This window comes from Nicotiana attenuata, unplaced genomic scaffold (genome assembly GCF_001879085.1).
Source record: "Nicotiana attenuata strain UT unplaced genomic scaffold, NIATTr2, whole genome shotgun sequence".
Classification (NCBI taxonomy): Eukaryota; Viridiplantae; Streptophyta; class Magnoliopsida; order Solanales; family Solanaceae; genus Nicotiana; species Nicotiana attenuata.
Window position 1 is genome coordinate 44,515 of NW_017672412.1, and position 17,209 is coordinate 61,723.

Here is a 17,209-nt window from a genome sequence, read left to right on the forward strand (position 1 = left end):
CGAATTTGGGTTTTCAAAAACCATTATTTGTTTGGATTGGATGTTGTTGCAAACAATTGGGAATATGGTTTGGAGTTTATATCTCAATTTTGAGGGTGTTTTGGTGAAGATTAGACTTGATTTTGGCTCAATTTCAGATTGAAACTCGAAGAAGAAGAAGATGAAGACATGATATATGATGATAGGCTATAATTACGTATTTTAGTCAATTATTGCACTCTAATTTACTGCACTTTAGTTGAGTTTGCGCTTTAATCGCTAGTGTTTTGCACTAACGGTGTGTTTTATGCCTTGTAGGAATGATTCCGAGTTATATAGATGTTATGGAATGAATTCAAGTGATTTGGAGCTTTGAAGTCTGAGTAAAATCCCAAGTAATTAAGCCGGGATCGTATTTGGGGATCAACGGATGATAGAGCAACAAAACAAAGAATCGAGTAGGCATATTGCGCACTGTCTAGTAAAATGCACATAACTTTTTTCTCAGAACTCCATTTGAGATCCACAATATATGGTTGGAAAGCTAACTCAAAGGGCTACAACTTTGATGTTTTACGTTTTTCCAAATTCCAAACGGAACAGGGTGAAAAACGCGGTTAGTCAGTATACCTGCCATATACCGCGGTTGACCGCGGCCGCGGCAGTCCAGACGTGAAATATTGTCCTTTTTCGCGTAGGAGAAGGTATAATTGTTTGATCCCGACCCTACTTGGTACATATACATGAAAAAATGGTGTTTTTGAGGGTTGGACACACTTTTGACATAATTTAGACCTAAGGAGGCTAAGGAGACCGGGGATTCGACCTAAGGAGGCAAGAACATAATAGGAGCAAGGCGGGGAATTCTTCTACGAGTTTTTTTCCTTCCTCTTCCTATCTTTTATTGTTGGTTATGACTTTTAATATTGTAGTTTTACATACTATTATGAATAGCTAATTCGTTTTCTAGGGTTTTGATGGAACCTTTTGTAGGATAAATTCTTGTTATGTTTTTATATAATTGAGACGTTGGATTTCTCTACTTGTTCAACTACGTGTTTATTGTTGTTGATTGAATGGCCATCGATTGACTGTGCCTATTTGTTATGTGTTGCTTGAGAAAGGATACATATTTAGGTGGTTGTTGAACAATGTCACTCCTAACGTATGTGAGAAATCAATACATCGGGTTTAAAGGCAGGTTTAGAAATAACAAAGCCTTGACGTGGTCATAATGAGCGGTTAGATAAAGCCAACTAGCGTAGTTCGAGAGAATATGTCTAATAAATTATTGTAGTTGCTCGAGAGAGAATTACGGCACCTAAAGTGCTCACGATCAGTAGAGAATACATTGGCGAAATTGTAGGGAACATAGCTGTAAGGGTTCCGACAATTGGGAAAATCATAACTCTAGATCTCCCTAATTTAGTCTCCAACCCTTTGTCCCGTTAGTTGATAATTGTACCGTTTTCTAGTATTTGCTAGTTAATTAGTTAGAAATATAAATCTCAATCTTTATAATTTAGAAAATTGTTCAAACTTGTCTTTTTAGTGATATTAAACAGATATAGCTAAGCCTTAGTTCTCTGTGGGATTCGACTCCGGACTTTTAGACCGGATTATATTTGCAGCGACCGCTTATCCTTTTTAGGACTAGAGTTGGGCGTGATCAATATACATTATATTTTTGCGAAATTGTAGTAAATTATAAAAAAATTGTGTGTGTGTGTATATATATATATATATATATATATATATATATATATATATATATATATATATATATATATATATAATGTTGTATAAAAATTATATTTAAATTGCATGATATTGTTGTTGTATATAGCCAAGTAGAAATAATATATGAAAATTGTAGATAAGTTGTATAATATATAATTAGTTGTATGAAATTTATTTTTACTATGTATAAATCAGATACAAAATATACAAATGACATGTTATATAAATTTTGTATTTAAGTTGTATGTTATTGTAGTTGTATTTAACTGGGTAGAAATAATGTGTAAAAGTTGTAGATAAGTTGTAGATAAATTGTATAGGGGGGCATCTAGAAAAGTAACTGCATCAAGTGCACGACAAAAACATTATTTCTACCCAATTATATACAACTTATCTACCTAATATTTGAAATACCAGGCGACGCACAATAATAAATTTTAAAAATATTTTTTTTTCTGTAAACGAGGATTTGATCTAATCATTGGAGTATGCAAGTCATAATTAAAACTGACGAAACTAAAGCACGAATTCAGAAAAACAGATGTATCATCGTGTTAGAAATCCATTATTCTTTTTGGGACGAAAAGAATTATTTGAATTATATTGTACACAGTAACTAATAGCGGAAAACTAGTTGAAAGTTAAATTCGCAGATAAATTCCTAGAGTGGAGAGGAGGACCATTGGAAAGAATGCATAAGAAAGGACTAAGGAAAATGAAAAATGAGTCTGCATCCGTCTAAGCCTATAGTCTGCATCTCAGAGTGTCCCTGCATTGGTCTATACATAAGCAGTTTGTTTTATTTTCTGCATCGTGGGTATTTCTTGTGAAAATAGTTGCTCAACTTTTACTGGTCGGCCAGCATACTAATTTTAGTTTAAGGTTGGTCAGTGGGGAAGCAGGGATATCAAGAGAGAATCTGGAGAGAAGAGGAGAGTTAGGAGAGAAAAAAAGAAAATGTGTAACTAAATTCCTTGATTGAAGGCACAAATAATGGATTGTGAGCCTTTTAAGGTGGATTGTGTATATTTAGTAAACAAAACTTATTTATGTCGGGTAATTAACTAAATATGGATATTTAGGGTAATAAAGTTTTCAATAGTGTATAGGAATGACAAAACCCCTATGATATTCAATAAGCTCACTTTTTTGAGAGAAAAAACCTGAATTTGTTGAGGAAGATCTGAAGAAATTACGCCCTTATAAGTGTAAAAAGTTCTAAGGTTATTTAAGTCATTTTAACAGAAAAAAAGCTTATCAGCACTTTTTTGTCAAATACTGCAGCAACTTATTATCAATTTCAGCACTTGTACCCAAACACGTAACTGCTTATAAATCAGTTTCGGCACTTAAAAGTGCTTTTCGACACCTAATGCTTATCAGCTACTTCAAATCAGCTAATCCAAACGGGGCTATATTTAAAGGATGAACTTAGATGTATCCAAAGATAAGCAATTTAGTTTGTATTTTATGTAGGAATTAGATCTTCCACTCATCTTTTTAGGTTAGGATTTCACTTGAACCTACCAGAAGCTGTTCTTTTGGGAATCAATTGCGGTAAAAAGAACAATGGCAAGGAAGGGACAAATGTACAAGTTCCGGAAGTTGGGTTGAGTTGTTGGGCGGTCGCACCGAATCCAAAAATATCATGGTATAGCCAGTTTTCACATTGGTCAATGAAAAATAGCCAGCATTTATCAAGTCAATGAAAAATAGCCACTATTTTGCTGCAACAGGGACCGGTCCAGTATAATATACGGGAGTTCTGGTGCATTTGTGTACGAACTCCAGCATATTATGCTGGACCGGTATACTTTGCTAACTCCTGTAAAATTTGCGGGAGACTGGAGCACCAGTGCTCCAAACTCCAGTATATTATACTGGACAATTATACTTGCTGGAACTCCCGTAAAATTTGCGGGAGTTCCAGCATAGTTATCCGGAACTCCCGTAAAATTTACGGGAGTTCAAGCATACTTATGATGGAACTCCCGTAAAATTTGCGGGCGNCGAAAATTAACGTGTTGAAGAAGTTAAAGGTATACCTATGATATTGTTCTCAACTAGGTAAAACAACATTTCAGCCCACTTTTTGGGAAATGTTGGTTAAACATAACTTGAAAATGGAAAAAAATCATTGGCTTATCAAATTGTATGGAGAGACTTTCTCGTTGTAGTTTGCGACCTATCTTCAGTTGGGAGCCTTTAATCTTTTGATTAGAGTAGAGATTGTGACGGATCAGAGTGTGCTTCATTTTGACAACATATTTCGCTCGTTGAGTGTTTTCATGAACTAAGTTAAACCCAAAAATAGAAATGTATACTTACCATTTAGCAAAACGGGCGCCTTGTTCGGAGTAAGCAGCAGAACGAGAAGCAAGACCATCAAGACCTTGGCACCAAGATTCATCCTTTGAACCAGCCAAGGAAATAAGACCTTGTAGTTTTAATCTAAAATTAGACCAATTCTTAGCAATTCATGAACACAACCAAAACTTAAAGGACATTTTCACTACCTACGAAAAAAAATTAAATCCACATGTAAACCGTAGAAGTAAGTTACACGTGCGAGATATCGTTAGAGAATGTTACACTTGTCCGTCATCAGTTATATAATATAATGATTCTCAAAGGGTTTAAATGGTCATGTGTTATTCTATATCTATTTACATTTTGAGTTAGTTGTTCAAACTCTTCTCAAAATGAACAAACGACCCCTAGCTAGACAACAATTATAACCATCTTCCCTTTTCGTTGTTTCTTTCACTCAACTGCTAATCCTAAGATGATACTTGCCTTTCACAGATAAACTTGCAAGTAACGTTATCTGTTAGTAGAGTGGAAAATTCTTTTAGTAACAATTTATGGTTTTTGTATATTTTTTTTCTCGATCTTAGATAGTAGAGATTTATGTTCTTTCAACTGGTACTAATTTTTCAGTAGACTGAAATTTCAATTATGCATTGCTCATTGCATACCAAAGGTTCCTAATCACGTTTTGTAGCATATTACTATGTACAAATATTATTGAGGTATTAACAATTGACTGATGTTCTTAGTCTATTAAATATTGTTAGCTTTGGATAACAAATCCGTTGTAGTCTAGTTGGTTAGGATACTCGGCTCTCACCCGAAAGACCCGGGTTCTAGTCCGGCAACGGAATTTTTTTGCTTTTTTCGCCCCTCGGCCATTTTTTCTATTGTCAGAGCAAAAAGAAGAAGAATGTTTTTTCTGTTTCAATTTATATGATATATATTCCTTTTAGTTTATCTCCAAAATAGTTCTGTATTTACAATCTTTTTAATTTTAAACTTTTTCTTTCACTCTTAACCAAATGATTTATAGCCACATATATATATAAATGAGTTGTTTCATACCATAATTTATTTTTTAAAGAAAGATTCTTTCTTAAATTTTATGCTTAAAGTGCATCACATAAAATGGGAAGAGGAACTATCTAACTAGCCTGAGATATACAAATTGGGCTATGCTATAAATTATAATAAATAGATATTTTTATAAATAATACCAGAGGTATTTACCAACTCCGAGATGTAAATCAGTGAAATAAATATATTTCCTGTTAAGAATAATACGTTACCAAGAGAATGATGCGTGTGTACACTGCTCTTGGATGATTGTAATAAAAAAAGCTAACGTTCTTCCTTTTTTGTGGAGTAAATAACCACAAAAAAGCTAAGTACTTTTTTGCTTTTTTAATCGTGATAGCATAAAGCTGTAAAAGTAAGAGAAAAAAAAAATCTCCCTAAACGTTAAATTGGAAAAGACTATCGAAAAGATAATTAATCAAGTAGACATGTTCAGTGTCGAGAAGAATGGGCAGTCAAGAGATAAATATTAACCCATACACTACCTTTGTAATTTATTAAAGGTGATGAAAAGTTAAAATATCATGGTATAGCCAGTTTTCACATTGGTCAATGAAAAATAGCCAGCATTTATCAAGTCAATGAAAAATAGCCACTATTTTGCTGCAACAGGGACCGGTCCAGTATAATATACGGGAGTTCTGGTGCATTTGTGTACGAACTCCAGCATATTATGCTGGACCGGTATACTTTGCTAACTCCTGTAAAATTTGCGGGAGACTGGAGCACCAGTGCTCCAAACTCCAGTATATTATACTGGACAATTATACTTGCTGGAACTCCCGTAAAATTTGCGGGAGTTCCAGCATAGTTATCCGGAACTCCCGTAAAATTTACGGGAGTTCAAGCATACTTATGATGGAACTCCCGTAAAATTTGCGGGCGTATTTTTCCGGATTGTGAACAGTGTTTTCGCTCAGATTTAAAGTGGCTAAATTTCGATGACTTTTGAAACTTGGCTATTTTTCAACGACCAGTGTAAATCTGGCTATTTTTGAATTTCTCCCAATATTTTGTGCTCTTTAGTCTTTACTCATCTTGTAACATATTGATTATCTACTCTTTTGTGCTTTGCTTAAAAAATAATTGAACTTTAAACTTGCTGGTGTTTGGTTGAAAAATAAATCTTGAAAAAACATTTTGAAAGAAAAATTTCAAACCAAGGCTGCCTAAAAAGTTCTAACGGGGTTGATTTTTTTGTGTACCCATTCCCACTTCTTCAATTATATATTAGCAATCTCATACAGTGAACTCAACTCACAGGGGCGGCTATAGCGCGACACTATCGGGTTCATTTGAACCTATTACTTTTGACGCGAAATATTATTTATGTGTAAATTATAGTATAATTGAGGTAAACAGTAGATATAAATTCATGATTAAAAATACAAGAAACTTAAAGATTAAACTCATAGAAATTAAATTCTCAATTCGCCTCTAACTCCAGATTCTAATTACACTTTCTTTTTCATCATTTTATTGTTTCCTTATGTTTTTAACTTGACTTAATACCAGATCAAAAGTTAAAAAGGAAACGTGAGAAGCAAACATAAGGCAAAGTAAGTACGCCAAGGAGAAAGCCAAAGTTATACTGATATTTTTAGCTTTCATAGTTTCAACTTTATGTTCTTGTGGAGATAATTTCTCTCCATTTCTTTTTTCCTTTCATTTTACCGAAACACATGTATTTTCTCCGGTAATGGTCATGACCATGGATGTAACAATCATGTTTTTAAGTGAAAAGGATTATTTGTAAAGTAGATACACTAGATTGATTTCTTAGTGGTCGATTGAATAGTGTCTCTATCAAAAAAATTTGAATGGCTGTTTTTAAATTTCAGCTTGAAAAAATTAGGATTCATAGTCTAATGATACGGACAAAATTTACTTTCACAATAAATGTGAATTTCATTATGTCAATTTCCACCTTCTTTCATCCTTGGTAATAATAGAGTTTTAAAAGAAAAATATTCTCTCCTCGTAGAAGTGAACCGTTTTCCTTTTCAGTGTCAAATTACAAATGAGAGGCTTCTTTAATTTGCATATAGCCCTAGAGCTTAATTCTTTTTTGAAAAAAAAAAAAAAATCTTTCCAAAAACAATCTGTAAATTAGTCGGCACCGAAGCAAAACAAGTACTGTACTTCTCTAGAAAATAGAAAAGAAACAAATTAAGCGCATTGTTTTTTTATGTTTTCACAGAAACGACAGAGAACTCTCTCTTACTTTACTCTTTCTCTAAACAACAAAGCAACAACTCTTACTATCCTCATCAGCCACTGACCCAAATCTAGACCCATCTTCTTCTGTACACTGCTATAACTGCAAATCTCAGACTTATACCTCTCTTTAGAAGTCACAATACAATTAATTTTGGAGTTTAGAGAATGGGAGGATCTAGTGGTGTAGGAAGCTTCCTCAAGGTTATACTCAACAACTTTGACATTCTTGCCGGGTATCTCTCTTTCTTCAATCTAGTTCTCGCACTCACCTGTTTTCTTAGTATTTTTGTATTAAAAATGGGTTCTTTCTAGTTCATTAATAGATACAGTAATAGAGATCAATTTATTTTTGTGGAGCTAATTTCTTTTCTTGTACACTTGAAATTGCAGGCCTGTGGTTAGTCTGGTTTATCCTCTGTAAGTGTGTTTTCGCGTAGTGCTTTTATTATTGAGTATTTGTTTCCTTAGCGCATCATATGTGATGTTCTGGTACTGAGCTCTGCGTTATATGGCAGGTATGCCTCAATAAGGGCTATAGAGAGCAAATCTCCTGTGGATGATCAGCAATGGCTTACATATTGGATTTTGTACTCTATGATTACACTTTTTGAGCTGACCTTTGCCAAGCTTATTGAATGGTAATTTTCCTTGGTCGAGATTCTTATGTTCTCTTGAGCTAATATTTGTTGAATTCTATGACAAGTAGATATAATAGTCTCTTTATTACTTGTAGATGGAACACCGTGAATTTCGGGTGTTCTCTATGGTCCTTCAATTAATAAATATCCTTCTCCTTATGTCAGGATGGAATGGAAGAGAAGTATATAACAGATGATGTTTGTGGATAACCCTTTTTTACTTTCTCAATATTGAAGCCTTTGAGCATTGTGTTCGTTTCCTAATTTTATTCTTCCGTCTTAGTTTCTAAATAGAAGAATGACGAGACTTTGAATTACAATATTTGTGATAGCACAACAGCGATTTTAAGTTTTACTAACTTGGTAGATAGAGGCTTAACTTTGGTGTTGAAGATCGTTGAACAAGTGATGAGTGATGACACACTACCTAAGAAACAGAAAGAGTATCTGCTGATTGCAGTTTGCTATCAGATGGAATAACAATTGATAAGTCATGAGTGTTTTAGTAAACATAGTCGTAGAAATAATGAGAATCAGGAAGTAAATTGATGCTTGAAAGTTTGTAAGTAATTGATCCTCTGAAGTCATCCACAATGCGATCTTGGATTAACTGTCATGCGTGAGAACAGTTATGAATTATTACCGAGTGAGTTAGCACTCATATAGTGGAATTTTCACCAGTATATTTATTTAAAACAAGAGCAGTGACCTTAATAGCTCTCTTTGACAATTCATTGTGAAGATGGTTGCAAGAAACTGGATTGCCATGATAATGCAAAAATGGAGCTGTGGTGATGTAGTTGACCTTACCTTGGTTGAAAATATGTTTAGCACAAGGTACTGTCACATTGAGGTATAAGGTTAGAAACCCCACCCTGCGCCCCCTCCTTTTAATTTTGGGTCATGTTTCTCGTCATATTTGTGTAATGGAGCACTTTGAATGTTGGAAATAAAAAGGGGGATAGCAAAATGGTTCCAGTATTAGAAAATACTTAATATTGGTTTTGGTTGTTCCCAACTGGAATGATAGAAACAAGATTTTCTGACATAGTACATGAATCTCTTTTATAGCGGTTCACTTTTCGGGAGTTTGGATGATTACTAAATCTTTGTGAATGCCAGATCTGAGTTTTTTTGCACTAACATGTTCTATTCACTTTTATGTCAGGCTCCCTTTCTGGTCATACGCAAAACTGATCACAACCTGCTGGTTGGTCATACCTTACTTCAATGGTGCAGCATATGTGTATGAGCACTATGTTAGGCCTTATATCGTCCAACGAAAAGCAGTTAACATCTGGTATGTGCCACGAAAGAAGGATGTCTTTAGTAAGCCTGACGACATCCTAACTGCTGCAGAGAAATATATACAAGAACACGGAACCCAAGCATTTGAGGAGATGATCCACAAGGTACGGTAATCAGTTCGCTGCGTTAATTTATAAATGTCAGAGCAAAGACACCAAGTGACTTGAGGTAGGCTGAAATCGCAAAATTCACGTGATTAAGGATTGGCTCATTTCATTACCTGCAGGCTGAAGGAGAACGAAGGCCCCAAACCAGCAATTACGTGTTTTATGATGACAACTACAGATACTGAACCTTGTATACTACAGTTTGTTTAGTTTGGTTTTTGCTCCTCCAGTACTTTAGGAAAGGAAGAGATCTATCTGCCGTTGTGAAGAGGTGCCCTAAAACTGATGGTTTGGCCTTTCTACGTTTGGACTATTAGCTTTTCTTTTAGAGAGTTTTTGTAATCCTGTATTTTAACTTTTAAGTTATAAACTTTTCTACTGTTTATGGCTTTTTCACCATGGTGTTTTCCAATATACTTTTTGTCTGTCACTGTTAATTTCAAGCATTTTGTTAAGGATAATGAGAGCCGTCATGGCAGGATAAGGAATTTTGGTCTCTATCAAAACTTTGGTTTCTCTTGTTCCGATCCCTAGCTAAGGCTGAGAGAACTCACAGTGATTGTCGTTGATTGTTTGCCTGACTTAACGCAAATTCTGAAATACTGAAAGGCAGTGCTGCATTATACTCCCACTTGACGCGGGAAACAGGAAGTGTTCCCTGGCACTGTACTAGCACTTCAAATTTTCGTAATGTTCTTTATAACTTCTCTTTGTTATTTGATGATCCTTTAGGTAAGGCACATAGAAAGGGGTGTAATAGGTAAGGCACATAGAAAGGGGTGTAAGTTCCTTGACCAGGGGGTCAGGGGCTTCGAATAGGGTGCTTAATTTATCTTCTAGGATAACCATTTATGGGCAAATGCTCATGTTTTAAGGGGCTGTGGTTGTCAATGGAGCATAAGTCTATATGGGTGTTGCTGTGTTAGGACCTTTAACAGGCAAGCCAAGTTGCTGGAGTAGTAGTCTGATGCTTGTTTTTCAAATAGTCAAGCAAGTGCCAGCTTCACCAATTGTATGATTGTTTGTGTAGACTCAAATATGTGCTTTTGTGTAGAGCTTTTCACGGGGAAAAACTAGAAATGAAAAATACTTTTGGTATAATTACAAATTTGAATTTTTTTGAACTTCTTAAGGACCAAAAACATAGGGGGCAGTATATCTGAGGAAGTTGCTCAAATGTCAATTCTATATACAACTATCTAATTTTCTTCTATTATATATAAAGGCGTAAGGGCGAAGGCCTATTTAGCGCCTTGGAAAAGGTAACCGGTTAGGTTGACTTTGGAAAGGCTACTAAGGACCGGGTGAAGAATGAAAAACGTCCGCTAAAGCCCACGGGATAAGGTTTGCAGATGCGATCATGAATCGAACCAGATCGAAACATTCAGCTGTCGACGGACAAAGCCGGAACGTCGACCACAAACGAAGGATGGCCAGGCCCCGGTTCCCAGGGTTAGGGTATTCCCTATTATAAGCCTACTCAGATCAGAAATATAGTTATTTTTAGAATAATTTTGCCAATTTAGCAGACTACACCTGATACCAGATGAAGAGCTTGATAATTTTTTAAAACTTTCTTTTGGAACTTTATCTGGGAAACGTTTTTCGTAAAAGCTAACAAGTGTGAAATGATGCTGGGTCGAAAGAGTAAAAGCTTTTGATGGCTTTACAAACAGACGGACAAAGCGACTAAAAGAAATAAGGGGCATTCCGAGAATTGAACTCGGGACCTCTCGCACCCTAAGCGAGAATCATACCACTAGACCAAATGCCCTGTTTGTGTTTAACTTTATGTAATTATCGATTCCTATTAATGTGGGATTTCTCTTGATTAAAACGTAGAAACTTACATTCTCTAGAAAGAGTAAGTTCTACAAATTGTTTTAGAAACAGTTCTCTAAAATGTAGAAACTGTTATAAATAGAATTTTATTTATGGTGAATGTCTATATTTAGAGAGATTCTAGAGTTTATTACTTGGTGGCTAAGTCATTCTCTCCCTACAAATAGAGGGTTCTATTCCATTATAATTCATCCCAAAATTCAATAAGAATTCCGTCTCTCTCTTTCTCTGCAATATTGTTCTTCTACTTTTATTGTTTCATTACACGTTATCAGCACAAGACTCTAACCAATTGAGTAGAAGCTTTGGGATTGAGCATAATGATTTTCAATTATTCCATGAACTTCCTTCATGATTAAATTCTGGATTTAAGGTAAGTATTTTACCGTATTTTTCTCTTTTATTCTATACTTTGATTTTAAATACAAGCAAAGACAACAAAGTTCGATTATAACTCTAATGGAGTTTGTAAGAAATTATAACCACCTGAAGTGGTAAAATTTCTATGCCTCGCCATGATCAAATTCATGTATGATTGTGGGCAAAGAATTGAAAACCCGTCCCATTGAATTTGCTCCATTCTCATTCCCTTAAGAGAATGTGATAGCAGTATGTGATAAGTCTGAAAGAAGATAAAATTATTACTATAAATGTATCAATGGATATGGACGTGGCAATAGACGAAATTATAATCGTCATCATTTGTGGCAATGAGAAAAATAAGGATTCTCAAAATAATCTCTCACTCTGTGAAGGTAATATTTGTCATCGATTTGACATGAGATTTTATAAAGCACATATAGATGATTATGGTCCATTCATGATGTGAATGTGACAACATCTTATTTACGAATACATATTCATTCTTCAAAGAATATGAATGTGCTAGTGGTAGTGAATATACCACACTCACTTCTAAAAGGAGGTTTGAGATGATATAAGAAAACAATATCATTATTATAGCATGAATGGTCATTGGTCACGTACCTATTGTACGCCAAAATATTTTGGTAATGTGATTATTAAAGAATAACAGTAATGCAAGAAACATATCTTGCATATAATTTTGACCATGACTATAATGGTATAACTTTCTCTTTAAAAGAGATATTCATCATATAGATGTTGATGAAGATGTGGTAGTACAAAATTAATTGAGAGCTCTAGAAGAGCCAATTATACTATTTTGGAGAAAATTGGTTATCAATAAGGCATTATGTTGTAGTAAGTCTCAGGAAAACTTAATTGAGTTTCTAAAGTATTCGCGAAAGCGGTTGGTCATACTAAGACAATAAATAAAGGAAAGATTTAATATCTTCTATTACTACAACTTGTAGCGGGGTAATATGTATGTGAAAAGTTACCCGCTTTATTCTCCAGTTTATACTACAGACATAAAAGAATACCACAATAAAAAGAAGTTTATTGATATAAAAATCCATATCATAATAAACTTGGAGTTTATTGATAATTGCACACGTCATGGTGTAAATCTGAAGTTTATCAATATTGATAATTTATTCAGTTGGCATAATTGGTTTAGCCATATCAATTTAAGTATAATGTGCAAAAATAATAGAGAATTCACATGGGTAAATATTAAAGAACTAGAAAGTTCTTTACGAATTCTCTTGTATTGCTTGTTCTCATTAATTAATAGATCAACTAAAATTGGGATTGAGTCCCATGAATGCTGGAAATATCAAAGGTGAATATGGGCCCATTCACCTGCCATGCATACCACATAAGATGCATCTATGAGATGGTTACATGTGCGATTATTATTAACCCGCAACATGGTGTTTGCGAGGTAACTTGCTCAATAATTTAATTTCGAGCATAATTTCCAGATTTTCTATTCAAGAAGTTCATCTTGATAAGTTGGTTTACATCACAGTTGGTTTAGCAAAATAATTTATGAAGTACCTCTACTTAATAGCTAAACAATTGGTTATGAGAACAAAGTTATCTATATCAGTTTAATATAGGTTATATACAAAAGTATATTACATTCTCCCCTCACAAGTGGTTCGGGGTCAGGAACCTAATAATTCCATCTTATTATTATTGATGTGCGGTGTATATTTTGATTAACACCATAACGCACAAAGATGAGTTCTCAAAGTTGAGGAAACAAGTTAGTTTTTTTAACATGAGGGGGAGACATGATAAACAGTTGAGAAAAAGTTACATGGAATGAATTATCATTTGTACATCTAGATCCTCGAATAAGATAATATGAACTTGAAGTTCATAAAAGGATAATTCATTTGCAATATAATGCAAAGCATGCCGTACACATTTGCTGGCTCAAAGAAGGTAACTATATTCTCATTGCAAATGCTCCTATTAGAATAAGTCCTAGAAGGACAAAGTCTATAGTATGCTTAAAGCATATAGACAAATTGGTTTCAAATAAACTTCTTGATAAAGAAGATGAGCAAATGATCTAAATGATCATAACAAAAGGAGGCAAGTGATCTAGAAGATCACATGACGTAACACTTCATAAAATCTTACGAGAGATTCAGGTACCTGAAAATATAAATGAAGAGATCTCTATGTTATGTCTTTATTAAAAATGTTGAGACCGATATAAAATGTTCGTCGAAGACATCTATGACACCGCTAAATAAATACGAGGATCTTAAGTCTGGAGAAACAATTTCGAATAGAATTGGTTTCATATGAAAGACATGTTGTTTTGGACCTGCAGTTCAAACACTTGAAAGTACAAAGTCAATGGTATTTGCAATCAGTTTTAGCATGACATGAAAACTTGATATGCATCTAAAGTCTATTATCTGACTTATATGACACTCCTTGAAGGATTTAAATCTTAAAGCATATACAATTCTTGGTCCTGAAGTACCATGTGGATTCAGATATCTTACTTCGTTCAGGCTATCACCAGCTGAAGATTAGGGATTCAGATATTATGAAGACTGCTTTCCGGACGAGATATGGGCACTATGAGTTTCTAGTTATGTCCTTTGGGTTGACTAATGCCCCAGCAGCATTCATGCACTTGATGAACAGTGTATTTCGGCCGTATCTGGATTCATTTGTGATTGTGTTTATTGATGATATCCTGGTGTACTCGCGTGGTCAGGAGGAGCACGCGCAGCATTTGAGGGTGGTGTTGCAGAGGCTGAGAGAGGAGAAGCTCTATGAAAAGTTCTCCAAGTGTGAGTTCTGGCTTAGTTCTGTGGCTTTTCTGGGACACGTGGTGTCCAGTGATTGTATTCAGGTTGATCCTAAGAAGATAGAGGCGGTTCAGAGTTGGCCTAGACCGTCCTCAGCCACGGAGATTCGGAGTTCGGGTTGGCAGGTTATTATCGCCGGTTCGTCCAGGGTTTTTCATCCATTGCTTCACCCTTGACCAGGTTGACTCAGAAGGGTGCACCATTTTTGTGGTTTGATGAGTGCGAGGAGAGCTTTCAGAAGCTCAAGACAGCTTTGACCACGGCTCCAGTGTTGGTGTTGCCATCAGCTTCGGGTTCATACACTGTATATTGTGATGCTTCGAGAGTTGGGATTAGATGTGTGTTGATGCAGGAGGGTAGAGTTATTGCATATGCATCTCGTCAGTTGAAGCCCCATGAGAAGAACTACCGTGTTCATGATTTGGAGTTAGCTGCTATAGTTCATGCTTTGAAGATTTGGAGGCACTACTTATATGGCGTATCTTGTGAGGTATATACGGATCATCGTAGCCTTCAGCATTTGTTCAAACAGAAGGATCTTAATTTGAGGCAGCGGAGGTGGCTTGAGTTACTCAAGGATTATGATATTACCATTTTGTATCACCCGGGGAAGGCCAATGTGGTGGCCGATGCTTTGAGCCGAAAGGCGGTTAGTATGGGTAGTTTGGCATACATTCCAGTTGGGGAGAGGCACTTTGCAGTTGATGTCCAGGCTTTGGCCAATCGGATGGTGAGGTTAGATATTTCGGAGACTAGTCGGGTGTTGGCTTGTATGGTTTCTCGGTCCTCCTTGTATGACCGTATTAGAGAGCGCCAGTATGATGACCCGCATTTGCTTGTCCTTAAGGACAGGGTTCAGCACGATGATGCCAGGGATGTGACTATTGATGATGCTGGTGTGTTGAGGATGCAGGGCCGGATTTGTGTGCCCAATGTGGATGGGCTGCAGGAGTTGATATTAGAGGAGGCCCACAGCTCGCGGTATTCCATTCATCCGGGTGCCGCGAAGATGTATCAGGATTTGAGGCAGCACTACTGGTGGAGGAGAATGAAGAAAGATATTGTGAGTTATGTAGCTCGGTGTCTCAACTGTCAGCAGGTCAAATATGAGCATTAGAGGCCCGATGGTGTACTTCAGCGGATGGATATTCAGGAGTGGAAATGGGAGAGGATTACTATGGATTTTGTGAGTGGTCTCCCTCGTACCTCGAGGAAGTTTGATTCGATTTGGGTGATTGTGGATCGGCTGACCAAGTCCGCGCACTTCATTCCAGTGTGTACTACCTATTCTTCAGAGCGGCTGGCGGAGATTTTCATCCGGGAGATTGTTCGGTTGCATGGGGTCCCAGTTTCTATCATCTCAGATAGGGGTACTCAGTTTACTTCCCATTTTTGGAGGACTTTTCAGCGAGAGTTGGGTACACAGGTAGAGTTGAGTACCGCATTTCATCCTCAGAAGGACGGGCAGTCCGAGTGTACCATTCAGATATTGGAGGACATGTTGCGTGCCTGTGTTATTGATTTTGGAGGTTCTTGGGCTGAGTTCCTGCCACTTGCAGAGTTTTCTTACAACAACAGCTATCAGTCCAGTATTCAGATGGCGCCGTATGAGGCCTTATATGGGAGACGGTGCAGATCTCCGGTTGGTTGGTTTGAGCCCGGCGAGGCTAAACTATTGGGGACAGAGTTGGTGCAGGATGCCTTAGAGAAGGTGAGGTGATCCAGGAGAGACTTCATACAGCTCAGTCGCGTCAGAAGAGTTATGCGGACCGGAAGGTTCGAGATGTATCTTACATGGTGGGCGAGAAGGTTTTGTTGAAGGTTTCGCCTATGAAGGGCGTTATGAGATTTGGAAAGAAAGGAAAGTTGAGTCCACGGTTCATTGGTCCTTTTGAGATACTTAGGAGAGTTGGGGAGGTGGCCTACATGCTTGCTTTTCCACCCAGCCTGTCGGGAGTTCACCCGGTATTTCATGCTTCTATGCTCCGAAAGTATGTTGGAGACCCGGCCCATGTGTTAGACTTCAGCACGGTTCAGTTGGATGATGACTTGACTTATGATGTGGAGCCAGTGGCTATTTTAGGTCGTCAGATTCGAAAGTTGAGATCAAAGGATAGAGCTTCGGTGAAGGTGCAGTGGAGAGGTCGGCCCGTGGAGGAGGCTACTTGGGAGACCGAGCGGGAGATGCGGATCAGATATCCTCACTTGTTTGAGACTCCAGGTATGTTCCTTGACCCGCTCGAGGACGAGCGTTTGTTTNAAGAGATCTCTATGTTATGCCTTTATGAAAAATAAGGAGGTTGGAACCGATATAAAATATTTGTCGACGACACCTATAGTAGCGCTAAATATATATATATATATATATATATATGAGGATCTTAAGTCAAGAGAAACAATTTAAGTAGAATTGGTTTTATAGGAAAGACATGTAGTTTTGGACCTGTAGTTCAAACACTTGAAAGTATAAGTTAATGGTATGTGCAATCAGTTTTCGATATCTTATTTGTCTAGCATGACATGAAAACTTAATATGCATCGAATTAAAGTCTATTATATGACTTATATGACAATCCTTGAAGGATTTAAATTGCTTAAAGCATATAGAATTCATGGTCATGAAGTACTACATCCTAAGTGCAATTTGTGCACATATGTATCTTGCTATAACTATAGGCATGATAATATGATACCAAGAGTTTTCATCTCTATGTGAAGATATTGAACTGATGATTCCAACAAGATCATATGAAGACAATTCATCTCTATCAAGAATGAT

The 17,209-nt window shown here is 36.4% G+C and overlaps 1 protein-coding gene and 1 non-coding gene across 2 annotated transcripts; one reads left to right on the forward strand and one right to left on the reverse strand.

Annotated features, from left to right (window-relative positions):
• Positions 1-7,274: 7,274 nt before the first annotated feature.
• LOC109213095 (HVA22-like protein a) lies at positions 7,275-9,870 on the forward strand. The gene is made up of 5 exons (XM_019376852.1): positions 7,275-7,562; positions 7,720-7,746; positions 7,845-7,967; positions 9,136-9,379; positions 9,502-9,870. Exons 1-5 carry the CDS (start codon positions 7,495-7,497, stop codon positions 9,565-9,567), a joined length of 528 nt encoding a protein of 175 aa, XP_019232397.1. The 5' UTR covers positions 7,275-7,494; the 3' UTR covers positions 9,568-9,870.
• A 1,214-nt stretch (positions 9,871-11,084) lies between these two features.
• Positions 11,085-11,156, reverse strand: TRNAP-AGG. Its single transcript has one exon. It is a non-coding gene; the product is annotated as a tRNA-Pro (tRNA).
• Positions 11,157-17,209: the final 6,053 nt, after the last annotated feature.

Bases quoted from the DNA above. Each gene is read 5' to 3' on its own strand.
- LOC109213095 (XM_019376852.1), top strand. From the start codon at position 7,495: ATGGGAGGATCTAGTGGTGTAGGAAGCTTCCTCAAGGTTATACTCAAC. The intron at 7,563-7,719 runs GTATCTCTCTTT...TTGAAATTGCAG, and splicing joins AACTTTGACATTCTTGCCGG to GCCTGTGGTTAGTCTGGTTT. The intron at 9,380-9,501 runs GTACGGTAATCA...CATTACCTGCAG, and splicing joins TTGAGGAGATGATCCACAAG to GCTGAAGGAGAACGAAGGCC.